General features: G+C 38.1%; 1 protein-coding gene across 1 annotated transcript; it reads left to right on the top strand.

Moving 5' to 3' along the window:
- The first annotated feature begins 200 nt into the window (after window positions 1–200).
- Window positions 201–27,606, top strand: NUFIP2 (nuclear FMR1 interacting protein 2). Its single transcript, XM_059996560.1, has 4 exons — window positions 201–547; window positions 5,687–7,411; window positions 18,855–18,887; window positions 20,665–27,606. Exons 1-4 carry the CDS (start codon window positions 268–270, stop codon window positions 20,715–20,717), a joined length of 2,091 nt encoding a protein of 696 aa, XP_059852543.1. The 5' UTR covers window positions 201–267; the 3' UTR covers window positions 20,718–27,606.
- The last annotated feature ends 361 nt before the right edge of the window (window positions 27,607–27,967 follow it).

Raw genomic sequence — 27,967 nt, 5'->3', positions numbered from 1 at the left:
CGGCCCTGTAAGGTTGCATAGGGTAAGTGGCGTTGGCCAGCAGGCAGTGGCTAAGGGGAAGGAAAGAGGATTTGGGCTAGGGGCGGGGCCAGAGGCACAGCGTGGCTCCTGATTGCTGGGGTGCGGTGCCAATCTCGCAGAATCGCTCGGTTAACCAGTGCGCTTGCGAGACGCGCTCAGATATACTGAGTGAGCCCTGAGAAGCAGTCTCAGATCCTGACGGTGCAGCAGCCCGCAGCCTCAGCTAGAGAGTCCCAGCCGCTTTCAATGGAGGAGAAGCCCAGCCAGCCACAGCCTCAGCACCATCACAGCCACCACCATCCGCACCATCACCCCCAGCAGCAACAGCAGCAGCAGTCGCACCACCACCACCATTATTATTTCTACAACCACAGCCACAACCACCATCACCACCACCATCACCAGCAGCCTCACCAATACCTGCAGCATGGAGCCGAGGGCAGCCCCAAGGCCCAGCCAAAGCCGCTGAAACATGAGCAGAAACACGCCCTCCAGCAGCACCAGGAAACGCCGAAGAAGAAAACAGGTCCGGGAGGGAGGACGAATGGGGGAAGGGGGATGGAGGTGGGGGGGTAGGGGAGATGGGGGTGGGGCTGGATCGGGGAAACGCGGACGGGGTCAGGGTGTGTGTGCGTGTGTGTCCGTGTCCTGCGGGTCTGGGGAAGCCCCCTTTCATTCTCCGAAAGCTCGGGCTGGGCCCCGGGGTTTGCAGCGCCCTCTTCTCCTCAGCATGGGAGAGGCCCAACCAGGCCAGTGTGACCTTCCCGGCCCGGACTGGAGGGAGACCCGGAGGGTCGGCCTTGGAAGTCTAGGCTTATATTCCTTTCTCGTTTACTTTCTTGCGGCCCCGGAGGGACCCTAATTTGGGGGCCCTGAGTTGGGGGTGAACCTCGCCCCCCCAGGAAAGTCCTTCGGGTGTAACTCAGGAAGGCCTAGCGAATTCCGACTCGGGTGGCGTCGCGAGACCCTTTTGCGTACGGCGATGAGAGGGTAGGGGGGCAGAGTTGAGGAAGTGTCCTCCCTCACCCGCCACCCCAAGCCCACCTGTGGCCTTGGGGTTCCCCGTCTGGGGGGGCGGTTGGGACCCCTCGACTCTCGGGTCATTTCCACCCCTAGACGCCCCTTTCGGGCACCGCACCTCGCAGTCTATCCCCGCGGCTCCCCCCGAGGCCGGCGCCCCGGGCCCGCTCCCCCCAAAGCCGGCGCGGCTGGAATGTTCTCTCCTCCTCGCGGGGCCGCTTCCTGTCCGCCATGTTGGAAGCCGATTCCTGTCACCGACTCCGGCCCACTGAAGAGCGGAGGGGGAACAGTGTCGAGGGGCGCACGGCGCGGCCGAGCCGGGTGGCTGGGGATCCCCCTCGGCGTCACCTCGCTTCCCGCCCTGCGGGGGCGCCGCCGCCCCCGGCCCGCGGCCGCCCCTCCCCCCGTCGCCGGCCGGGTTGTGTAACCCGGTGGCGGCCGCGCGGCCCCGGGCGGGTCCCTGGGGTGAGGGGCGGGGGCGGTTGGGGTGGGGGAGGGAAGCGGCCACGAGGGGAGCGGCCTGCGCCGGGCCCCGCGTGCTGGCGGCCGCATTTCCCGCTCCCGGGTGCGGCGGGAGGCGCGGGCGGTCGGGGCGGGGAGCCGGCCTCGAAGCGGGGCTGAGGGAGAAGGAGGCCGCGGGCGGCGGCCGCGAGCGCTCCTGGGGCAGGAGGGCTTGGGCGGGGGGGCGGGAGGGATACATTTTGGGTAGAGGCGGTGCCTGAAGACCGGGTGGGGTACCCAGCGGGAACCAGGCTCCCCGGTCACGAGTTTCTCTGCCACAGGAACCTCGTCTCCTGCCAGGTTCGCTCACGACTCCGCCTCTCAGGCTTTCACTTGGGCCCTTTCCTTCTAGCAGCTCATTTTTACAAAAAAAAAAGCTTGTTCTATCTCTCTCCAACCACCCCAACATTTATTTTCCGGGCTTGGGCAGAGGTTTTGAGGAGAGAGATTAGAAAAATGTTTGATTGAATGGTAGAGAGGGTGACGTTTTTTTGACCCCTTTTTCTTGCCCTTAAGGGTGAACCGAGGTGGCTCATCCATGAGGTTGGTGCACTACCATCTTGCCTGGGAGGAGACTTTTTTTCCATGTTAGAAAGGAAAGGTGTTTTCCGATTTTAAAACCGATATGGATCCCCAAACTCTTCTTTTTAACAAATGTTAAATTGAGGGCAAAAGTCATTTTAGAAAACATTTGAAAAGAAATGAACTTAAAAGTTTATAACCACGCAGATTAAAAAAAATAATGATTCTTTATAAGTTGAAACGGTAGGAGAATGAATGTTAAATCCTGCGTGTCAAATTTGATATAAGCAGTTACTGAGAGCTGGAGAAAAACTGCTTTTCTATTGCAGATTTAATAGTACTTGAAGAGTGAAATTGGAATGTCAGCTTTTCCATTTTGGGGGGTGGTAGGGACTGATGGTGTGCAGTAGAAATGAACATTAAATTTGTTGAGTATTTAATCCTAAGGATTTGGAACAGTTTAAAAACTGTTAGAAACTATATAATACTAGATCTTTTTAACGTTAGGTTTTTTTCAACTTCAGGTGAAAAAAATCTTACTATGGTTACTTGGACTATAAGGCACTATTACAGTTCAGATTGGAAAATTCAGTTTTGTCTGTCAGGTATTAATATACTCCTGCAGGACTCCTCTCTACTTATGGGGGCAGCCCCTGAACCATTCAAGGTGGCATCCTTCAAATTATAATAGTTTGTCTTATCCTGAAAGGGAATAAATAGGGGAAACTGGGTTTAGCAGTTCTGAGAGAATGTAAACAATTGGGGCGAGCAGCTTTTCTTGTGTGGCCTGGTCACACCACTGTTGCTTCAGCATGCATAGTGCTAATATATTAAGAAAACTTGTGAGGATTTTTGAAATGTGTCTGTAACGTGTCGAGGTGGGCTTTTATGACCCATTACCCATAAACCTGTAAAGAGTAACAATTTTTCTTTATCCAGAAGAGGGAGCAAGAGAGGGACAAATGCAAATTCATTCGGTAATTTCAGATACTAATCCAAAAGCTAGATTTATCAGAACTCCAGTTCTGCTGAGTCCTTTTGAAGTAGGGTTAGGTGCTTTAGCATGGCAACCCTAAATAATAAAAGCACTTGGAGACTTTTGATTTCTCTCAGTAATTCTATAGTGTTTACATTTTCTTTCAATATCTAAATTTTTAAAAGAAAATGTCTCTTCGGCAGACTTTTTGCAACCAACAAAGTTGCCATGGGAAAATTTTTATATGGTTAAATGAGAAATATTTTTTGTTGTTAAAACTTGGGGGGGCGGAAGTATAGGGGCTTCTGGGTGGTTTTTAAGTTGGTGATTTCTGATATCAGAGCCATTAAATAGGAAAAATTTTATTTTAAAGTCTTGGCTTTGGTCCAACTAGTTTGGACTTTGGATTATTTATTTATTTTTGTGTTTAAGACTGCTTATGTTTGAGATCTGAAAAGTTATGACTAATTGGCCCAAGGGTACAAGCCTTTGTTTTAGCCTGTTAGTATGTTAAATGGTATATATAGTTCTCATTGGTCTAGAGTTGTGCACTGGTAAACTTGTATCTGTTAAAAAACGTTGAGAGTCTCTGTCGAAATTTCTGCTTTTCTGGAGAAAAATAAGAACCTTTTAGAAAACATCCTAAGCAGTGATCTCTGCTGTTTCATAGAATTTTTCCACCAAAAGTTTGATTTGATTGGCTATCATAGCTTTTTTAGCCAGCCAAAAAATAAAATGTACCTTTACAGAAGTTAAGAACTTCTACAAAATATATTCTCTCATGAAACAAGTTCTGTGCCACTATATCTCAAGAATGATTATGCCTTAAGTATGTTTTCTTAAGTTATTTCCTGAAAGTTTATATAATTTGCTCATTTCTCTGATGTGGAGTGACTTAAAATTATAGTAAACAGTGTTGTGAATCTTCTCAGTTTGTTCTGTTTCACATCAAGTTCTTTTAAAACAATGGTTCTCAGGCCTTAGAAAAAATCTTAGTGTCCCTTATACTCTTAAAGTATACAAAGAGCTTTTGATGTGGATTATGTCTATTGATATTTACCATATTGGAAATTAAAACAAATCTCAAGACAAGAAAATACAAGCTCATGTGCCTTTTAGCCTTGACAGGCTAAAGGCCCAAGAGAATGAATGAGAGTGACAAATTATTTATTCCTTTTGGAATACTAAATACTAGGAATACTAAATACTATTGGATTTCCCCCCCACCCCCTGAAAAGCTGCCTTAAATGAGTGTGAGTGTGTGTATCCATCCTTCTCTTGGATCATGTATCTGTTTCTAATGACTTGACCTCAAGATGCTTTAGGGAACATTTCACAGTAAGGTAGATAAGTTGTAATGCTATTTTACTAGTAAGGAAGTGAGAAAAGTTGTTGACCCGGCTGAATCACCTATAGTAATAAGCTGATTCTGGTGACTGAAGTTCTTAAATTAAACTTGAATACCATAACACTTTTTCAAATTAGATACCGTTCATTGTAGTTTTGTTAGTATCTTACTGAATCATTTGGTTAGGCAGTATGACATAGTGATGGGAAACCATGTTCCAGACAGACTGGAGTTCAGCTTTCCAGTTCTTCCACTTTGTGACTTGGGCAAGTCCCTTAATTTCTCTGAGAGTCTGTTTACCCAAATATAAAATGAAGAAAATGTATCTATAAGAGTTAGTACATAGGTGCTTGGGTTTCATACAGTAGTAGTATGATTTAATGTCTGGGAAGTGTCAATGAATTTAAGACCACTTTTTTTTTTTTTTTTTTTTTTTTGCGGTACATGGGCTCTGTTGTGGGCTCTCCCGTTGCGGAGCACAGGCTCCGGACGCGCAGGCTCAGCGGCCATGGCTCACGGGCCTAGCCACTCCGTGGCATGTGGGATCTTCCCGGACCGGGGCACGAACCCGTGTCCCCTGCATCGGCGGGCGGACTTTTAACCACTGCGCCACCAGGGAAGCCCAAGACCACTTTTGAAAAAGTTCACAAGTGTTAGATTTTTGTTTCACAGAATGCAATAGGAACTGCTTATGGTGACCACCAGCCATGTATGGTTTCATAGAAGTGGAATCTTTAATTTTGTTGTAATACTTAGATTTACTGTATCAGTATAACTTGATTTTTCCCAGAAGGTAGCTCTGTTCTTAATTGTAAAAAAATTTTACTTATTTGTTTATATTTAAATTATTTATTTATTTAGGCTGCACTGGGTCTTCGTTGCAGCGCGCAGTGTTTAGTTATGGTATGTGGGATCTTAGTTCCCCCACCAGGGATTGAACCTGGGCCCCTTGCATTGGGAGCATGGAGTCTTAACCCCTGGACCACCAGGGAAGTCCCTATAAAGGAAATTTTATAACAGCCTAGTGAGAATGATGGGAAGGTTGATCCTGTTAGGTGAGAGATATTATGCTTAAGATGTCATCTTCTTTCTGACCTTAGACTCTGGTTTGATACCAGGTCAGTTCTGTCTCTTGCTTAGTAAACTTCCTAATCTGTGAAATGGGACTGACAAGTGTTTTCTCATAGAGTTATGAAATAATAACATAAAGCTGAAGTCATAGTGTCTAGTGCGTTGTAAATGAATAGTTGTTAAGTGTTATGTACATATTGTAATTTTTTTAACCTTTTTTTCCCTAGGCTATGGTGAACTAAATGGTAATGCTGGAGAAAGAGAAATATCTTTAAAGAACCTGGGTTCTGATGAAGCCACCAACCCTATTTCCAGGGTCCTCAATGGCAACCAACAAGTTGTAGACACTAATCTGAAGCAGACTGTAAAGTCCAGCACCTTTGGGAAAGCAGGAATTAAAACCAGGAATTTCATTCAGAAAAACAGTATGGACAAAAAGAATGGGAAGTCTTATGAAAATAAATCCGGAGAGAACCAATCTGTAGACAAGACTGATACCGTAGCAATTCCAAATGGTGTTGTAACAAATAATTCTGGCTATATTGCTAATGGTTATATGGGCAAAGGAGCAGATAATGATGGTAGTGGATCTGAGAGCGGATATACCACTCCTAAAAAAAGGAAAGCTAGGCGCAATAGTGCCAAGGGTTGTGAAAACCTTAATTTAGTGCAGGACAAAATAATGCAACAAGAGACCAATGTCCCAACCTTAAAACAGGGACTTGAAACTTTCAAGCCTGACTACAGTGAACAAAAGGGAAATCGAGTAGATGGTTCAAAGCCCATTTGGAAGTATGAAACTGGGCCTGGAGGACCAAGTCGAGGAAAACCTGCTGTGGGTGATATGCTGAGGAAAAGCTCTGATATTAAGCCTGGTGTGAGCAGCAAAAAGTTTGATGATCGGCCCAAAGGAAAGCATACTTCTGCTGTTGCCTCCAAAGAGGACTCGTGGACCCTATTTAAACCACCCCCAGTTTTTCCAGTGGACAATAGCAGTGCTAAAATAGTTCCTAAAATAAGTTATGCAAGCAAAGTTAAGGAAAACCTCAACAAAACTGTACAGAACTCTTCCGTGTCACCATCTTCATCTTCATCCTCTTCGTCATCTACTGGGGAAACTCAGACCCAATCTTCAAGTCGATTATCCCAGGTCCCTATGTCAGCGCTGAAATCTGTTACTTCGGCCAGCTTCTCTAATGGGCCAGTTTTAGCAGGGACTGATGCAAGTGTGTATTCTCCTGGGGGTCAGCCACTGCTAACTACTGCTGCTAATACTCTAACACCCATCTCTTCTGGGACTGATTCAGTTCTCCAAGACATGAGTCTGACTTCAGCAGCTGTTGAACAAATTAAGTCCAGCCTTTTTATCTACCCTTCAAATATGCAAACTGTGCTGTTGAGCACAGCACAAGTGGATCTACCCTCTCAGACAGATCAGCAAAACCTGGGGGATATCTTCCAGAATCAGTGGGGTTTATCATTTATCAATGAGCCCAGTGCTGGCCCTGAGACTGTTATTGGGAAATCATCAGATCATAAAGTGATGGAGGTGACATTTCAAGGGGAATATCCTGCCACTTTGGTTTCACAGGGTGCTGAAATAATCCCCTCAGGAACTGAGCATCCTGTGTTTCCCAAGGCTTATGAGCTGGAAAAACGGACTAGTCCTCAAGTTCTGGGTAGCATTCTAAAATCTGGGACTACTAGTGAGAGTGGAGCCTTATCCTTGGAACCCAGTCATATAGGTGACCTGCAAAAAGCAGACACCAGTAGTCAAGGTGCTTTAGTGTTTCTCTCAAAGGACTATGAGATAGAAAATCAAAATCCTCTGGCGTCTCCTACGAACACTTTGTTAGGCTCCGCCAAAGAACAGAAATACCAGAGAGGCCTAGAAAGGAATGATAGCTGGGGTTCTTTTGACCTGAGGGCTGCTATTGTATATCACACTAAAGGTAACTTATTTGTTTCCTATATGAAGGTTCTTACTGGTCATTTTAATGTACATTTATTGCCTGTTGTATTAAGAGTAAAATTTGGAAGCTACTATGAGATTCTTTAAGAATTCCAGAGCTTAGTTGAGAATAACAATGTTGATAAGCAGCTGATATCAGACTCTAATTCAGGGTCTTGGAAAACAGTATGGTTAAGGTTTAGAAGGAATGTTCACTTTTCCAACTTAAAAGTGTTTCTTTTTATATAGACAAGGATAATTGACCTCCTGCCTTTTGTTCAAGGAATACTAAATTTTTTCTTTGAACAGGTGTTGCCTCTCCTTTGCTTTTTATATCATATGCTGCTTTATTAGTGAGCTCACTTGTTTGTTCTAATTTGCTTAAAATGAGTAGGAGCAGTGTTTTGGAGGAGTCCAAAAAGGTGGAGTGTCAACTAATTTTTTCTCTTATAAGAAGGAATAACGGGTGCTAAAAGGTAGCTAGAAAATAATCAAACTACAATGGCAGGTACAATCATCATTGTATGGACCAGGCTCTTGGGAGTCTGCACCTGTCACAGCCCCAAAGCCCATGTTAAAAAAGAACCAGATATCTTTCAAGCTCCATGTTAATAATCTTCTTAGGATAAGGCTTATTTGTGTCTTAAGGAAAAATTTGCTATTTGGCATAACTAATTTAAATCCTTAAAATAATGTTTTTTTGGTTTCTTTGTTTTTGCAGTATTTTTGTAGCCGTTTTTTAAAATTTATTTTTTATTGAAGTATAGTTGAATTACAGTGTTGTGTTAATTATTGCTGTACAGCAAAGTGACTCAGTTATACATATATACATTGTTTTTCATATTCTTTTCCATTGTGGCTTATCACAGGATATTGAGTATATAGTTCCCTGTGCTATACAGTAGGACCTTGTTGTTTATCCATTCTATATATACCAATTTGCATATGCTAATCCCAAACTCCCACTTAAAACAATGTTTTTTGTTTCATGAATGATGTTTACAAATGATGTTACAAGTACCTCTGTGCTTTGGAGAACAGTGGTTTTCAGCTTTCCTTCTCTACCTCCCCCACCTCCCCTAACAGAAATCTATACCCCATGCGTGCATGCACATGCCTAATATATACTGCACAGTCCCATTTTTAACAGTAGCTCATTAGGCAATGATTTGCAACTGCAGCAAAGAGATAGCATATCAGATAATAGGGGTAAGGTAATTACCATATTCTCCCTGGAAGAATCACTGCCTCATAGATGAATAACAAAGCTATTTATGTGACTTCTAAGCAAATTACCTAGTCTCCATACTTTAGCTGCAGATTGTAAGACATTTAGTAAAATAAGCAGATATCCTTTTAAATTTTTCTTCCTTTAAAAAATAGGAGTAAATAGTAGAATTGCCTTCTGGGAGTTTAGGAGTAGAAATCCTGGCAGATAAAATTACCTGTTTTCATTTTTCTCCAGCACTGCTCTTCGGAAGTAAATACGCGTTAATCAAGAGCTGGGTGTTTTTAGGAAAGTTAGGGTAAAAAAGAAATACTTAGTTTCTTAAGACATTGATTAATTATATGTTAAATTCTGCCAGGGGAGTTGGGTGTTTTTGATATTTTCTGTGCCATCTGCCCTCCAGAGACCGCTGTACTTGGAAAATCTTTACTTTATACTGGTGGTGGTTGTGTGAGCCTGAGATGTGTTATGTTCTCCCACAACCTGGAAAAATTCTGGGACAAGTTGTTCCATTGGGAGCTTGGTTGTTGGTATTATGTATGATGTTTATTATGGAGAAATGCAGGCCTTTTTAAATGGCAGTATTAACTTCTGTTTATTCTTAGGTATTCTGTGTATGCACTTGTCCTATAGATGGGCTAACTAACTGTGAAATCCATGGTATTTAGATAAGCTAAATACCCCTACATGGATGCAGTTGTACTTACTTCTGCTGAGGTAACTGAAAGATTTGCTTTAGTAAAGTGCATCAGTTTGAGTTTTGTAATTGGACATTATTGAGATGAAATTGGTATTGATTTTTTTATTTTCCTTCCTAGAACAAACAGGTAATATTCAGTTCAGTTAGGTCCCAAAGTGGCAGGTTCTTTAATTTTTCTTTTATTTGAATTTGTTTTGGTCACAACCTTTTGAAGATACGAAGATCTTTTTCTTAAAGGAAGGCTTGCCCTTTTTTCAAGTGTTCTAAAATTCTAAAAGAGGCAATAATCAGTGGGGCTTATTGGACTATCCTTTAAAAGAGCACTTGTATTATTTTCTTGATCCTTTAGTATGATCTTTAAATGTTCAAAAGTAAACTAGTACTGAGTAAGTTGAATGAAGTTAGACTTAGAATTGGAAGTTCTGTGCATACATCCTAACTTCAAAAATAAGCCCTTCAGCAACTTTATTTGGAAATAGTGGGTAGGAGGGTGCATTATGTCAGTTTGACAGGAATGGCACATTTTTTAGATTAAATATTAATTACCTGTGGTCTTAAACATTAGTTACTGCAGATTTAAAAAATCTGAACGTTTAGTTGAGGGATGTGAAATGAAGATACAGTGAGGCATAAAAAAGGAATTGATGGGAATTCTTGTTCTTGGGATTTTTCTTATAGCTTTTGATATAAATATGCTACTAACTTCTTAAGAAGTAAGACTTCTTAAGAAAAGAAGTCTTCTTAAGAAGTAATCTTTGTGGTTTTGGGGGGAATATTGTACCATGACATAGCAGTACCAGTATTTAAGTTAAGAGGTAGGTCTTCTTCTCCTATTTATCTCAAGTGACACTTGAATTAAAACTTTAAAGTGATAATTTTTTAATTGATTATGAAAAACTTAAGTATATATAAGTATATAAATATATTTATGTATATTTAAAAATGGAGCCAAATAGTACAGTGAACCCCAATGTGCCCATCATCCAGCTTGAACATTTAGAAAACATTGTCATTCTTATTTCATCTACCCACCTCCACACTCTTAGGAGTTTTTAAAAGCAAATTCCAGGTATCAGCATTTTACTCATTGATACTTTGAGTATGTTAGGGTGATGGCTTTTAATGCACATACCCAAGACGTATAACCATTGCCACCTTCAAAGTAATTACTCAGAATGCTTAGTTAGTAGAACTCTTTGATTTGTTGTCAAAGGCTTAGAATACTAGATCCTAACTTTCTGAGGTGATATCTTTAGTTTTGAAATGGTCTAAAGTCATTTGAAGCCAAGAAGTAACATTGATTGGTGTGAGTTGTGTGGTTAATGTGTTAATTTAAACCAGTTAATTTATCTTGCCTGGCTAATACTGCACTAAAGGATATTAAGCATTCAAAATGCTGACATTTTGGAGTATTCATTAAATAATTTGATTTGATAAAATTTACCCAGCACATAGAGACGCAGGGGAGATAAATAGTGTAAGATTTAATTTTTGATGGTTGGGGTGAGTCAGAATGAAAGCTGTCTAGTATAAAATATTCCTAAGGCAGCTCTAGGCTATTGCATGAAATTTTAAAAAATTGTTTATGTATTACCTCCACAGGTGGCAGGTTATTGGCATAAGTGGTTTGATCCACTCGAGTTGGGTCCTGGATTGAAAAAAATTTTTAACTCACTGGGTGGTTCTAATTGCCTACTAGGATTGGGACTCTAGGTCTATAGAGAACTTTCCTCAGCTTAATTCTTTTTTTTTTCTTTTCTGTCACAGTTTTCTGTACTTCTAAGGAGTTGTGCAATAATTTGTTTTCCTCTTAATGTTGTACCTACCATAGGCCTAGTTGTGAAAGACTTGCTTTCACAGGATGAGTCTTTTCCTTTAAAGAACTTCAGTAGAGGAGAAAACAATAAACAAATTTTAAGGCAAGGATTTTAAATGTCATAAGAAGGATAAAAATAAGAGATTTTAGTTGGGGGAGAGAGAGTTTCTTACTGGAGTAAAGGTAGGAAGAGTAAATGCAGGGTATGTTTTCCTGGAGGCAGTGGCATTTGAACTGGATTTTGATGGATGGGGGTAAGATTTTTGACTTAATGGAAATACAGAGAACAGAAAGATAAAGAACAGAAAAGTTGGAAAACAAGTAAGGTAGGAAGATATCCATTTTGGATGTGGTGAGGGGATATAAAAGAGAAGGAAGGTAAATTGCTGCCAGATCATGGAGGTTTTTAATTTCCATCTGGAGGCAGGGGGAGCCACTGAATATCAGGGAGATAGGCAGGTAGAATGAAGTAATTTAAACTGACAAAAGACAGGGATTTTAATGCTATTCCTAATTCCTATGTACTTAGGCAAATCATTTATCATTTTTAGGCCTGGGTTTTCTAATTTTATAAAATAAGTATATCAGCCTTTGTTTTGTGTTACCAGATTGTGCTCAACTGCTGTAAAAACTGGGTTGGTATTAAACAATTGACTTGTAGATCTCTGTTCGGGTAGATTAATGTGGCACCAATTTGTAGAGTAGATTAGAAGCCATTTTTCTGGTGACTAGAAGTAAAAGATTAGTCAGACTCTTGGAATAGTCCCGGCAGAGAAGTAACAAAGGTTTCCCCTTTGTATTTGCAGTCATGTGAATGTATTATTTATCCAAAAATGAACAAACATTTATTTTTTTTAAAGTTTTTAGATTGGGTAAGGGCAAGAGGGAACTGATAAATATTTCTACATCTGCAGGATAATGGGAAACAGGATTTTTAAAAAATTTTTATGTATTTTTTATACAGCAGGTTCTTATTATTTTATACATATTAGTGTATATATGTCAATCCCAATCTCCCAAGGGAAACAGGATATTGAGGAGGCAAGTTATGGTTAATTAAATTGATCCATAAAACTGATGGGAACTATACATACAGTTTATATATTTGTTCACAAAAAGATCTGAATATTAAATTTTCTCCCGTTAACACAGTGCTTAATAAGCCTTTTCACTGTATTGCATTTGCTCCATAATTGTGCCATCAAAGCTATCTTTCTAATATTCTTATTAATAGGTACCTGCAGATTTGAGTTTGGTTTCAGTCCTAGCTGAATATCCTATATTTGGGAAGAGTCCTTTTTTCCCCTTTCTGTAATATGGAACATATAGGAACGTATGTGACAAGTAATTCTTAATAATTGTGTGAGATCCTTTTTTCCCAGTGACTTTCCATTTTAACATCCATACTGGGTACTTGATTTCTCATTAATTCTGCTTTATGAGTACAGTAATTTGCTACTAATCTGGAAGGTAACTTGTAAGGAATTTAATAGAAGCTAAAATTTAACCCCTAGATTTCATTAGCTGAAGTCCTGAGGGAAGTAATCACCCATGCTATAAAAACAGAAATTGTCTATTACTTTCATAGTAGTGGCAGTTTCATTGTAAGCAACTTGAATTTGATATTTAACCTTTAAAAGTAATCTGGAATAGAATAAGTGCTCCAAGTTTCGATTGTGTGTATTTAGAGGTTGTCCAGACAATTCTGTTGTCTGTTGGTGTTGCTCCAAATTGGGAATGTAGGATTGAGATTGATACACTGAAGAGTTCATTAAGCATCTACTGAAAAGTTGGTGACATAACAACTACCTTAATCAACTTTACTTGAAAATGTACGGTATTTCTTTATGGATATAGTCAAAATGAAAAGAAAAAGAAAAGGGTGGGGAGAAATTTCTGACAAGCAAAAGAATAGGTAGGTAGGTACAGTGACTGGTTGAGAAGGAGGAAGTCAGGATAGCAAAACACAGTGTTGGGATAGCCAGAAATCATCAAAAGACAGGTAAATCTAAACTAGAGAAAAAGAATTTAAATTTATGCCACCACCCTTGCAGAATTTTACAGAAATTGATCTAAAATGTCTTAATAAGGGGTTGGAAGGCATGATTACTGATAAATTGATCTGGGGGTTCTCAGTTGTGGGAATCAGCTTGTTTTGCCTTATATATGATTTCTTTTTGTGGGGAGCCATTACGTGCTTCTTAAAATGTTTATAAATGATTTTTTTTAAATGTTCTATTAAACTGGGACAGTAGTATCTTTCAGTTTTAAAGGCAAACAGTTAAGCTTTTAGTTAGCTTTAACCCTCTTCAGTCTTTTTCTTTGAAGGATTTTAGAATTAGAAGATTAATCTATTTGGTTGAACCATATGAAATTGCTGTTTTTGTAGGTCAAAACAGGTTGAATAATAGCAGTTTCAAATGGGTCTACCTAAAACTACTTTTCTATATTATTACTTCCTTGACTGATTTATGAGTAGTATTCCGTTCAAATCAATATTTATTTACTATGTCAAGCACTGTGTGTGGTGATAAGCAGATGAAAAGAGAGGGTTCATGTTATTAAGGAACTCAGTCTGATGGGGAAACATATGGAAAGAAATTTATTACTAGTGTCATTCCTCTATAGAAAAATGCATTTAGAATATAGAGAAACTGCTAAGGTGAATGGGTGGGGTCAGGGGATGAGGGTAGTCAGGATTCAAAAAAGAAGTGAAGGTTGGCTTATTTATTTGTAGAAGGAGAGTCAGAATATTTTAGGTGGAAGTGAAATAGTGTTTGAAGATTGCCAGTTATTCAGTTTGTTTCAAGGAAGGTGAATGGTGCAAGTTAAATCTTTAACTTAGTCATTGAATTTATTAATGTATCAGCCACTGTGTCAAATGCTAGAAATTTATTTTTTATTTCATTTCTTATTTTTGGCTGCTTTGGGTCTTTGTTGCTGCGTGCGGGCTTTCTCTAGTTGCAGAGAGCAGGGGCTTCTCTTTGTCGCGGTGCGCGGGCTTCTCATTACAGTGGCTTCTCTTGTTGTGGAGCACCAGCTCTAGGTGCAGGCTTCAGTAGTTGTGGCTCGCGGGCTCTATAGCGCGGGGTCAGTAGTTGTGGCACATGGGCTTAGTTGCTCCATGGCATGTGGGATCTTCCCGGACCAGGGCTTGAACCTGCGTCCCCTGCATTGGCAGGCAGAGTCTTAACCACTGCGTCACCAAGGACGCCCTACAAATAAATTTTATATGAGACATACACAGAACCAGTCTCCATGTAGGCAAGTGGGAATCCATTGAAATGTTTTGAGCAGTGTGGTCACTTTCAGATTTATATTTTTAAAGGAAGAGAATTATAACCATGGTGTAGAAAATAGAAAGTGAGGCTCAGTTAACTGCATAAGAGAGCAGTTAAAAGACAACTTCAGAAATGTGCATAGGATACCACTGCTTGAACCAGGGCAGTGGCACTGGGCTAGAGAAAAGGGGATAGGTAACTAGAAAGTTACAAATGTCTTAACCTTGGGTAAGAGTTGCAGTAGTTGAACACTCCCTCCCTGAATTCTCTAGTTTCCATTTCCTTAACTCTACCCACTCTTCCTACTTCCTGTATGTTTGATATAACCTTCCTGGTATCATTCTCTTTTTCTCAAATGTTGGTGCTCCTTCAGTCCCCTTTTCATGCTTTTGAACTCCTGGGTAATCTCATTTAATTCTGTTGCTGTGAATTAAGCTTAAGACTTCTTCAGCTGCTTTTATTGCTGAGTTCAGACCACGTATATTCAATTCAACATCACACCAATTCTGTGTTTGTAAAACTGAATTCATTTTTTTCCCAAAACCTGCTCTTTCTTTCTTGCCTTCTCTCTCAGTGAATTAACATACAATACAAATACAACCCTTATCGTTAGGTTTATATGGATCCTCTCTAACATCTCCATTCTTTTCTATCTCTAATACAACTGTCCTAAATTCTTTACTTATGCAGTAACATTTACTGGGCTCTTTTTCTGTATTGTCATTTCATCCATTCTCTTCAGCTGCCTTGAGGAATCATTCCTAATATTTAGTTAATAACCTCATATTTCTTCAGTAGATTCCCTTCACCGATGTAATTAAATAACAAACTTTTCTTTATGAATGCTTTGTGCTCTTTCCCCAAAATAGCAAAAAGGCATTTTTCTTTGTCTAAATCTTTCCTTCTTGATGACTTTCAGCTTTGTTCCCTGAATAGTGTTGTTCTTTGTCTGAATCTTTTCCTCTTAGTGACTTACTAAATTACCTGTGACTGCTAAAGCCTGGGTCAGGAAACTTGTTTTATAAAGGACCAGATAGTAAATATTTTAGGCTTTGTGAGCCAGTCTCTGTTGTTACTGGTTCAGCCTTGTACACAAAAGCGGTGGGCGTGGCTCTGTTCCAGTAAAACTTTATTTGCAAAAACAAGTGGTATGTAGAACCCAGTTGGCTGACTGCTTTAAATTAGCACACCTTGTTTAAAATACCATCAAGCTTTGTTTGTGCTGATGTTTCTTCTACCTAGAAAAGCTACCTACCTACTCTACTAAGCTCACAGAAGCAGAGCATTTCTTTCTGTTTTTGCATCTATATCCCTATCCCCTAAGTAGTGCTTTTTAATCCACTTGGAATTAAGAACTTGTAGGTAATTGGACATTTACTACAGGAAGCCTTGAGATAGGGAACTACATAGAAGGTAGTCTGCTTTAGAAAATTGAATGTTACATTTTATTCATTTGAGTGGCATTACTAAATATTTGAATTTTTAAAATTTTGATACAGTAAAATTTCAAATTTGGGTGGTGGTAGTTTAAATGACAGAATCATGACAAAATTGCCTACCAAGTTTGGCCCTGTGGCTGTTTCTCAATAACTGTTTACATAATTGGATGATGTGATTCCTGTTTTAAAAGAACTGGGAAGTTAGACGTGTGTGTGTGAGTGCATGTGTGTAGAAGAGGGCAGTGTTAAAAGTAAAAAGATTAATGTTATGCTATGTTATGATTCTGTATAGTTGAAGGTGCCTTCTGTAGGCTTCTTTATACTTGTTCAGCTTCTCTTGTTATAAAGTTAAACAGAAACTCATTTCATATTTAATGTCTGAATCCAAACTTTTGTAACCTAGAAGAGGGCAAAATGTCATTCAGTTCTTTCCCATGTATTCTCTGTCACTAGCTTCTTGTTAGTCTTTTTAGAGTGGTTGAAGCATGGCATATAATCCTGCAAACAATATTTGATTTATTTCCCCTTCTTTTTCATCTTAACTTGGAGTTTCATGGAAACATTAAATTCTAGTCAAGGAGATCAAGTTGCTACTAGTTACAGAAGTAATTGATATTAAATAGCAGGAAGGGGAATTACATTCATTTCTCAGTACAACACTGCAGATAATGCTGATTTCCTGGCTGGAAGCTAGGCTGGCCCATGACTAATTTTTTAGCTAAGTCAGCATCCCTTTTCCCTCCTCAGGAGTCATAGTCAAATTCACTACTCCAGAGCCCATATTTGAGGGTAATAAAATTTTCTTGCCAGAAATAATTTAAAATTATTAGAGTAGAATGTAAAACTGAATGTCCTAGTTGAAGCTAAGGAAATGTCTTCAATCCACTAAAGAAATGGGATGTTTGCAAATAGTTATTTTTGTCTTTATTCTAAATGTGTATGTTTACTCAGCTTTAGAAGTACAATAGTACGCTGCTACTGTGACTCTTGAATGTAGTGCCCTTCTCCCCCCCCCCCCCCCCCCCACAAAAACAGGGTGGGGCAGCGGCAGGTTGAGGTTTTCGGCGGGGAAGAGAAAGGAAAATGTTATAGCATAGGCGGGCTATAACAATGAAAAGTTCTATTGTTCTTTTCTTTTCTCAACATACAACTAAATATAGATGTATCTTTGCATTAAGCAAACTTTAAATAATGAGCATCAAGTAATCTGTGTATACACAACTCAGGAATTTATCTGTTGCAAAATGGGAGATTTCTGTACTTTAAAAGGGGGAAAGGTGGTTGGATTAATTTTTTCTGTAGTGAGGTCAACCAAAGGAAGGCTTATCTTTGGACTTCTTAAAGTAAGCCATTCTGAGATCCAGAAGTTTGTAGATAACAGCTCTAATGACTATTGCAGCTACTCCTAATTGCCTGAAACTAGTGGGATTAGAAATTATATTGAAGTGATAGATACATGAGTGCCATGACTAGAATTCCTTTCCTGATATATCTTCTTTTTTTTCCCAGATTAGACTGGTTGCAATTCTCTCTCCTTAGACCGCCTAGGAGATGGGAATTTTCCTGCCAATCTTTAGATGGGCATCTGCTCAGCAATTTAAAGGCCATAGCATCCATCTAAGCTCTTGGACCGAGTGGCAACCAGTGCATTATTCCCAGTCTTTGTTTAATCAGGGAATTGCTGTGATACCTTGAATGGGATTTTATCTGAGTAATTCTTTGATCATTTTGAATAATTAACCCATTACTCCAAACATCCAATTTTGACAAATTTTCAAAAAATCTTAGCAGGTTTTTTAGAAGCGAGTTTGATGGGGTGGGGGCAGGGAGAATGTGATTCTACCATTCCCTGACCCCATCCATTCACATAAAACAAAAAGTAATAATTTTAGATCTAGACGACACTTACTTCCTTTTAGCCCTGGGGAGCTATTATATTGTACCTTAACTATAACCCATGTTCAGATGTATCTGATCTTAATGAGCTCCAGTTTTATTTTTCCTTAACTATAATTGGTTGCTGATAAATTATAGAATACAATTACAGACAGTCCAGTTATACAGAATAAAAATCACCTTTTTGTCTTTTCAAAATGGTAGTTATAGGGCCGTGGAAGAGCACTTATTCTCAGTGTTAGTTATAGGTCATTCCCATTACTAAGTAGTTTTTGTTTACATTAATCTCCTTTCAAGGAACAGTTCTTAGGTTCTTGTGGTGTAATAGTCGTCTACTGTCTTATTCCTCAAGGCTTCAAATATCCCTTCTGTGAAGCTTTTTCTTATGCTTCCAGGTAGAGTTTTTCTTGCCCTCTCTCTGTATGTCACTACAGTTTGGTCATGTACCTACTTCCCTTGTTCTAAGATACTAAAATAGGCACATTGTAAATGATCACATTTGAATGGAATTGGAACAGATAAGGGTTGTGTGTTATTAATAAATAGGTATGGATTGACATTTTGACCTTATGGGTTAAGAAGAGTAGGTTGGGTTTGTAGGAGAGAACTACTTACCTATAACACAGAGTTAAGTAAAATTTTAATGAGGCATTTTAAGTGTCAAGCTTAATTAAATTTGATGAATGCTTCATTCAGAAGACGTCGGCACCTTGTTGAAGGATGATGGGTTGACAAAAAATACTTGGTGTTTTTTAATAACAATGAGCTATTACAAAAAAATCATTTTATCTGTAGCATGCATGTGCATATCTTTACTGTTTGTGCAGACAGATTGTTCTCTTGGCAATTTGATTTCAGGTAATAATTGATTTTCTGTAATCAACATTTAAGGCCATCTCAATGACACGCTCAAGAATTAAAGGAAAATATGAATATTTTGTCTGGGTTTCATAGAACCCAGCCCTACCGCCAGCCCAGCAATAATCCGTCTAGGTTTTTTAGGTTTAAAGTGAAAAGCATAGCTTTAAACTTTGCTCTACAAAACTTGGTGTATAAAAGTAATCCTTTTTTTCCTTCTTTGCAGAAATGGAATCTGTTTGGAATTTGCAGAAGCAAGGTAAGAATGGTTAGGTTACCTAAAATGTCCTTATGGCCAGTCTTTATCTGTATTTGTGTGATAGACAAAGGGTAGCCTAAGAACTGAAATTCATAGTTCATAAAAATATTAGCTGTTTTAAAAACCTTATTTGGGCTGTATATTCTCTGCAAAGAAGGTTAGAAATCTACAGAATAGCAGATTAGCTTCCTTCACTCCCGTAGACAAGATGTGAGTAGCAGGAGGGCAGAGGGACTGGATAATCCACATCTGGATAATTTGGAATTTTAAAAAAACTGAAAATTGCTTATCTTAATTATTGAGTGCTTTATTTCCAAATACAATAAAATATGTTAGTTGTGGGATACCTGAAATAAAGTGAGTATTGGTTTGGAGAGTCAGTCACTAATAATAGATTTTGGCTTTCAGAGCCCTGTAAGCCCACTTACAGGGCAGGATCCCACTTGCCATGCACCTTGCTAGTTAAAATAAGTGAATTTCAGATGAATGTGAAAGTCCTAGAATTTCAGAACTTGAAGGCATTAGAAATTCTGTTTTCTTACTACAAATTAGGAAACTGAGGCACAGAGGGGTTACTATATAAACTAGAAAGTGTCCGGACTAGAAAGTAAGATTCCCCGATTTTCCAGCATTGCTTCTTCTTCCATCCTCTCTCTTATTCTTAGGCCAGGTCTTTTTTGTCTAACACAACCATGACCTGAAAATAACTAGCAAGCTCTTAAATTATTTTGAATTGCTTTCTGTGTACCTCCTTATTCAAACACACATTTAAAACATAGACTAGAAAATATACCCTGCAGAAGTAGACCTACCTGTTTTTTACTCTAAAATGGTTATTAACTATTAAGAATTGAGCATTGCCTTCCTGGCAAGCTGCTAATGGATGTCCCTTGGAGTTCTAGAAAGGATATTGTTTCTGGACTAAGTTAGATTGATTCTTAGCCTCAGGTGAGCTTGAATTCTTCGATATTATTTTCAGGCCTTTATACTTTTCTATTAGGTTGACAAGTTTTATTTTCATTAAAGCATGTGTACTTCAAAAAGTTCTTAGGGTAGATAGACATAGTATGTAATAAAAACATTGCTCTCCAGAAGAGGGGGGCATACAGATAAATAATGGGAATTTAAAATAACACTGGAGTCTTTGCCCAGACACATTCTGACTGTTTTATACTTCAACCTAGGATATCCACAGGTTTTTGCTGTTGCTGAGGATAAAGTCTGGTGGTGCTATGGGAAATTAGAGGGAAGAAATAAGTAATAATTAGGACGGAATTGGTAGTTTTGCTTTAATTTAACCTGAAATTTTTGGTGCTAGGTGTTTCTTGAACAGTTCCTTAATAGACAATCCACATTTCTTAAATAAATTTTGACTTCATTTTGCTGAGAAGAACAAAAGAAAATAAATCTAAGTGTTTACTTTAGTATTGGATTATTGATGACTTAACCTTTGTCTGCTTTTTTCAAATGTGCTACTTTTATAATCAGGAGAAGCACATTGTCCTGGTTAATTGAACTCAACCCTCTTAACCTGTAGGCATTGAGGCCCCTCACTGGCTCGAGGACCTTTATGCTGGGAATCCATTGAGGTGGATTTATTTGAGAAAAAGTGAATCACACATGTGTTGATACAAAGAGGAAATGGCCTTTAAATTGTGTTTTCATAAAAGGAGTTTACATGATGATGGTTATTTGGGATTTGTTTTTTGAACATGGGCATTTGGGGATTTCAGACTTCGTTTTTATTTATGTGTTTATTTTTTAAACTTCCCTCCAGATCCCAAAAGGATAATCACTTACAATGAAGCCATGGATAGTCCAGATCAATGAAGGACCAGACTGCCTATTTGTAACCTTTCTGCAGCATTAGAGCCACCGTTCATGGGGGACACAAGGCTTTTATGCTCCTAGATCTTCAACGCAGCAGAGGAACCATAAGTAGAATCACAGGATAATATATACAAATATATATATATATATATACATATATATATATAGTTATTTAAAAAAAAGGCACCTGAAAGTAATTAGACTTCTTAAGGAATCAAATTTATTTCAAGAGACTACACATGGTTATTTAATCTCTGGTACTGAATAGTTTTTTTTCTTTTTTCTTTTGTTAGTTTTCGTTTTTAAGTGTGAATGCAAGTGATTAATGAATATGGACTTATTAACAAGCGTGGTTCTAAAGTTCCTGCTGTCATCAACTTGGGCAACAAATGACCCACTGGAAAGGCAAATCCACTTAAAAGATCTCTGTATCTTGTTCTGTGACTAAAGTGATACACTAATCACGGGGAACCCAGAATGATTCAACATTTTTCCCCACTCCTCCCTTGATCTTTTGGTTATACTAATGAGCCCTGCGAGAATGCTGGATAAAATGCCTTGAAGTTTGCAGGGGTGTATTTTTTTAGAGAATATGATTTGCATGTCTTGCCAGGAGCTAAGCAGCCTCTGTGGGGTGTTGGGGAAATATTTTCTTTCTTTCCTTTTATTTTTTTGTGGGGTGGGGATAGGGGAGGGCATTGAAGTTCTACAGTTCTGGAATAGTTGGTGGTACATAGTTCACTTGGCTTTGGTTACATATTGGACTTTAATAAGTAAAGAATCCATGAGTGTCATTTAAAGAAAAGTTACAGAACAAACAATTGGCTTTAGATATTTAATATGGAAAAATACTCCTGTGCCCATATTTTAATGTAATTGTGTAAGTGGGAGCAAAAATATATTCTGCTTTTCAACTGTAGGTGCTCCGGACTTGCTCTCTGTCACTAACACTAAATGTGCTGTTTTTCTTGTTTTTCATCAAACATCTGAAGAGAAGCTTCTGTACCTTTCTGTAAATTCTCTTTTAATTTCTCAGAAATAATCTAAAGGGGGAAGAAAAAAGTCCATGAAAACTATGAAACTTCATGTTTTTAGCCAGTGAGGAGGTAATAAACCCTGCCTATAGAAGGTGTGTTTCCATTCAGACTATACTTCTGAGCTTATTAGCTTCTGATTATATCTTAATAAATATATTTTAATACTAGAGCAAATGGGTTTTTTAAAGAAAATAATGTGAAATTCTGGAAATTTTCTTTTGGGCAGAGAAGAGCATTAGCCCTGTCTTATCATCACATTACCATCCTGTTGCACTGCAGCTTGTATATAGCATGCTAAAATAAATTTTTTTGTGTGTGCAGAAACTAAGGGTCCAATTTAAGATTGGGTGGTGTTAGTGGCGTAAAAACAAGTTCTCTGGCCTGACATAGCATTGCGTCACACACACATAGAAATTAGTATATCCATGTATGTCAAATACAGGTTAAAATAGCAGGGCATTTATATAGAGAGATGTAGTCTTCTAATAAAAGTAGACTGGATCCCCAGGGGTATTTGGGGAGAAAGTAACTACTTTTGCTCAACCCTTTTGCTTAAGAAATGTCCAGTTTTGAGCGACTGTAGTATGGATGAGTTTTCTTGTTTTGTTGATTATTTGAGGCTTTTAACAAGTAGTTTGTGAAAGAAGCTGTTGGACTCAGCATAGAGTAGAGAAAATATCTTTATAGTCTGGATTTCTGCCCTGCTTAGATTTTAAAAGTATAAGCATGGATTGCCAATTCCACTTGATGTAAACAAAACTTTTATACATAATATATATATATAATAACTTATTGTATCAGTCCAGGTTCAGAAACTTGTGGTAGGCCAGTTCCAGATAGTTTCATTTCCCCTGTAAACTGTATCACTTTTACAGATATTGTAATTTTCAAATGTATAATATGTTTACAGATGTGCCCTGCATTTAGTCTGCCTTGTTCTATTTTGATTTTTGTTGAGTCTCCTGCCTGCTTGCCAAAAGCTAGGATGCTTCAGGCCCATGTACAATTGAAAGCAGAGGCATCCTTGAGCTTTAAAGCATTGAACAAACTGGAAAATGCATCATACCACATACTGAAGTGAAAGAAGTCTGTGTTTTTGTGTTTTTTTTTAAATAAAAATTTTCAAAAGGTTAAAAAAAAAAGATACAAGGTTGATTAAAGGAAAAAAAAAAGGCTCCAGTTTGTTTTACAGGTTTTAAAGTTCTGCTGTGTGTTCAATTGCCTTGTGTAACCACTTGTCGCCTTAGGGCCAGATTCTCTCCCTCTCCCCTTGTCACCCTCCTTTTTTTAAACATCCATTTTGCTTACCTGGAATTTGAAAGCTCTTCTGTGTCACAACTCACAAGAAACTTTCTGGGTTTGTGATATACAGAGGTTGAATGAATATATATTTTAAAAGGAAAAAAAAAAAAAAACAGCCCGCATCTGAATTTTTAATTTAGAAGCAACACTTACTTGAAAATACCTTTTGAAAGTTGTCATTGCTTTCCTACTTCCCTTCCACATCCCTCAGGCCTCCATGTTTAGAGAAGCCAAAAAGAGAATGTACCCCATCTCTGTGTCTGTCCAAAGGTTTTTGAGTCTCACTTCTAAATGAAACAATGCAACATTTCACTTTGATTTCCCCACTGAAATTTCCTTGATTATATGGTTAGAGGTATAGAGTTAGGGATGTCTCTTAACCTTCTGGAACCCTAGTGCCCCATAATTAACTGTCAGTATTTTGGGGGCATTGGGTTAATGGACTTACTTGCCTAGGTACAAGCAGGACTTTTGAGACATGTCTCCTTTGTGCTGTTTGGTAACACTTAACTCTACTTGTCGCAATCTTTCTTAGGTCCTCACACAATTCCTTACAGAGCACTTATTAAAAAAAGAAAAATCTTAAGAGTTGATGTTTTCTGATTATTTTGTGTAAGCTTCAGCTGTGATTAATTTAGCACATTTAAATAACATTGATGTGTTATTGTTCGGTATAAAGAATTTTTCTTCAACTCAGAGTATTAGTACTGTAGCATAAACCAAATACAGTCTAGAGGGGATTTTTAACATCCCTCCATTATAAAGACTGAAAAGGTGTGTGTCTGTGTGTGTGTTTGTTGAGTGCTTGTGTGTGTGAGAGAGAGGGAGATATTAAAAATTAGTAAATGAATGTGTGTAAGACATTATATTAGTATTCAGAGAATGAACTTGTATTTATTTTGTGCCATTTGTTTTCATTACACAGAATAAAGTCAGGTGGTTTTAATCCTTAAAAGGGTAGTATTTGAAAAATGGCACTAAGAATGAAATCATGACCTATTTTTTTAATAGCTATGAAGATACTAATTAAGGGTGAAGATTTCTTTTTAAATCTGTCTTGATTGTAGGTGTCTGTGTCACATACCACTCTCTTGTAGATGTCTTGAATAATTCCCCTTCCCCACAAAAGACAGGGTGTATTTATCTTTCTCTTCATTCACCCCACTTTGCTGAACTGAAGTTAATTCCATAGCCTTTCCTCTGACTTCAGTAATAATGAGCTTTCACATACAATGTATTTACAGCATCTGTAGTCAGCCCTTCCTCCTCCTCTACTTTCTAGGAGTGGATAGACAATAACTAGGAATTTGTTAATGGCAGTTTGTTTTTCCTTAAATGGCTGGAGAGGTTTAGAATTTTGCTGTTTTCCTTAATCATCTGCTTACCCTAATCATCACAGAATCTGCAAAAACTTTATAAAGGAAAAAAAGTGCTGCATTGTTTTTTCAAATAACCGTTTCTAGGGAAAATATGACAAACCTCAATGAGTGTTGTCCACAGTACAAAATGTGTTTCTTTCACAAAACATTACATAGCAGTGGTAGTTCCGTACTTGGTTGTTAGGCTTGTTGCTAACCCAGTTGGAGGCATCTAATGGTTTATTTTTTGCTGTAAACTTTTTTAGTGAAATTGTATGTCATGTACCAAATGGCCACAGTCAAGGAAATTTAGAAGAGGACTTTGAATAAGGAGGAAGTCATTCTTTCAAGGCTTTCTTCCTCAAGTTCTAGAAATAGATTAAAAGTCTACACTTTCCAAGGATTATGAGAATAGTTATGCCACTGAGCCATATCCTCAAATAACACATGATCCCTCTTGTATACCTGTGCTAACTGTGTAAAACAGACACTATAGTGGGACAAATACATATTATGATCAGGTCTGTTAATGCTGCACCAGTTGTAGATTCTGATCAGGCAGTGTCTTTTAATAGTCCTACCCATAATTTTACTGTTGAATTTTTAAAAGAAAGGGTAGAATTTGCTCAGCTTTTTTCCCCCAAAAATGTTGATATTTGTTTAAAGGGGAGGGGCAGAGGATAAGACTAAAAGAATAATAACTGCTTTATGTTTGCAGAGATGCATTAGGTTATCATTAGTTCTTAATATTGATGTTATTTTCATTAATGTAATTAATTGACAGAGCACCAGGATTCTTTTATTTTGAGAAAGATGGGCTTCTGCTTTAAGTATCTTAAAATGTTTCTATTTAAATATACATCAGTCTGTTCAGATGTGTGAGAACCAGGACCACCCTGGGTTGGTTTAAAGAATGATGAATCATTGGCTTCACTGAAAAGCAAAATTTCACTTCACTCAAAATTTACCGAGTTTTAAACTAAACTTCACACCATTTTGCTACTCAAGAAGGGTCTTACGAATAAATAGAGTTTTAAGTTGTCTACACGATAAAAACACTCAGTGAAGCATGAATGGTATATTGCTTTTGCATTACTGGGAGTGTCAAATAGCAGTTATGTGCTAGAAACCTATGGAACAGCCATCCTCACAAGTGGGTTTGCTGATTCAGACTTCCCTATTTATCCGTAAGATTTTGTTTATGTCCAGAGTTCTAAAGCCATTTTATAGTACTGCAGTATCCCTTTTCTGCAGCCTTATTAAAATAGCTACAGACATTTTCCAATTCAGTTTCACTTTGATTGCATATCAAAATTTTACTCTGTAGACCAACAAAACCAACTTGAGGTAAATTGCAGAGCTTTCCATAAATCCTTTTCTCCTCAGGTGCTAAACAAAGGCTCCAAAAATGGATACTGCTTTAGTAATGTCTGCTTTATTCTTAAATATTTCTTTTGCTAGGTGTAAAGATTTGGTGTTAACAAAAGTGGTTTAATATGTAAATATGAACGAATGCCTTTAGTTTACCCCTGTTTGTTTCCTTTATCCTCCGTGGAGGAGGATCCTTTCATGATACTGAATACATTTCATTAGGTATTGTTGCATTTTTAGGATGAGAATACAACTATTTTCTGTCTTGGATTAATCCTGCTGCTGCTATGAGAAACTGAAAAATCAAGAATGTGATGCACTTTTTACATTACTATATACCATACCTTTATAGGTTGCTTTGATACCTTTCCTGTAGCACAGCCACTAACGAAAGTGAATGAATTTAAAAATTCTCTTTGGGAGGGAATCAGTACAAATTATTTATGGTATTGGCCTATGAAGGACATTAACTTAGGAAAATACAAATTCTGTTAGTATTACACGTTTTGGCCTTAAAATGTCTTCTACTACTGAAAATCTTTTAAATCTTAATTTTGCTTCTGTTATTCCCTCTGCCTCAAAAAGAGGAGTTGGGAAGAATGGCTTAAAGGAAGTATCATTGGTTTGTTGCTGATCTTTTAGAAAGAAAACAATTGTCTACTATATATACTGGGAGCTTATTTTTGTTTGTATACAGAGGAGAAATAATGTTGCCCCAAGCCAATCCGATTTAGTTTAATCAAATCAATCAAAACCAGCTATTCTTCTCTAGCGTACTTTTACTTAGGAAAGATAAACTTATGCTACTTTACAAGAGGAAAAGTCATTTCTCAAGCACGTACTCAAACTTGAAGGAGATTGAACCCAATATGATGGAGGAAAAACACCAAATGGGGTGGAAGAATATGAGAGAGAGATGTGGTCCAAAGCTATCTGATTATATTTTGATGTTGCCAATATTGCAAAGCCAAAATTTTAATTTGCTTATTTAATATATTTGTTGGCCAGAGATCTATTTTTATATCAATGTGCCTTGCATGTATATTAAAAAAAAAATTGGAAAGGCCATGTTACAATGCCTGAGACAGTTGATGGTTCTTACCACCTCACTAATTTTTATGCAGTATGAAATGCTCATTCTATCACCCAACTGGTGCTCTCTGTTTAAAGTTACAGATCTCGTCACAAACTGGAACTATTTTATAAACTGGGAAGTGATTTGATTTACTTTTTTGGTTGTATCTTTTCCTTTTTTTTTTTTTTTCAGTTCTTAGTCTGTTAGTGGCTGTTCTGTAGTGGGAAATAGTAAAAGGATTCTTCACTTTCTTTCCCTCCCCGCTCAGCACCTTCTTCAAGTAATGTGATGACACCATTTCTTGTGTGCTTTGAAAGAAGTTTCAGCTTGCTGTTTCCTTTAGTGTTATAAAAAGCATTGTTTGCAAAATCTAGGGAGATAATGGAGTCCACTTTCATTTGGAATTCTATGTGAGCTATGATCCAAGTTATTGGCTCTTTCCAACTTTAAAATTTTTTATTGTTAAAGCACCTTGCTTAGAAAATTTTAAATATTTATGTCTGCAACAATTGTCTCAAAATAATGAACTGTGCAATTCTGTCATTAAAAAAAAGAAAAAAAAGATCTGAACTCTCCCTACTGTGACTTGTTAGTTTCTCTGTATTTCCTGCCAGTGTAAATGTGAAAAGCTTTGCTTGCATTACGTTTTAGAAATGCATTTTGCACACTCGAATTTTGCCGAAGCTCCATGAAAAGGTTAGATCTAAGTAGATGAATAAAGCTATGCACATGTCTTGAAAGTTTAATTTGTGTGTCATTACCAAAAGTGACCTATCCTTATTACTTTGCTGCTCTTAGCTTTACCATGTTTAGAAACATGGCTCAAAGTTAGAGTTCTGGGCTAGCTCATCAGTGGAACTAGAAGAGAGGAAAATTGGCACCTATTTTAATAACATAGGTTTAAAATGAGAGCTTGACTCATGTCTACTAAAGGGCTTTTTTTTGAAACAGGGCAGTTTTATCAGCTTTCCAAACTGTTGGATACTCTTCAATGAAATTTTCGTTGATTTGATCAAATAGAAATGGGAAGTAATTGAAACTGAAGTGAAGGAAGGACCTTTGCCACATGGAGTTCTGTGACAATTCTATATTAAACCTCTAAACCTG

Source organism: Delphinus delphis, chromosome 19, assembly GCF_949987515.2.
Source record: "Delphinus delphis chromosome 19, mDelDel1.2, whole genome shotgun sequence".
Taxonomy (NCBI): Eukaryota; Metazoa; Chordata; class Mammalia; order Artiodactyla; family Delphinidae; genus Delphinus; species Delphinus delphis.
Note: the sequence above shows the minus strand (reverse complement) of the source record. Positions and strands in the feature narration are given on the sequence as shown.

Coding starts and splice junctions, on each gene's coding strand:
- NUFIP2 (XM_059996560.1), top strand. CDS start 268: ATGGAGGAGAAGCCCAGCCAGCCACAGCCTCAGCACCATCACAGCCAC. Junction 7,412..18,854: donor TATTGTATATCACACTAAAG/GTAACTTATTTG, acceptor CCTTCTTTGCAG/AAATGGAATCTGTTTGGAAT. Junction 18,888..20,664: donor TTGGAATTTGCAGAAGCAAG/GTAAGAATGGTT, acceptor ACTTCCCTCCAG/ATCCCAAAAGGATAATCACT.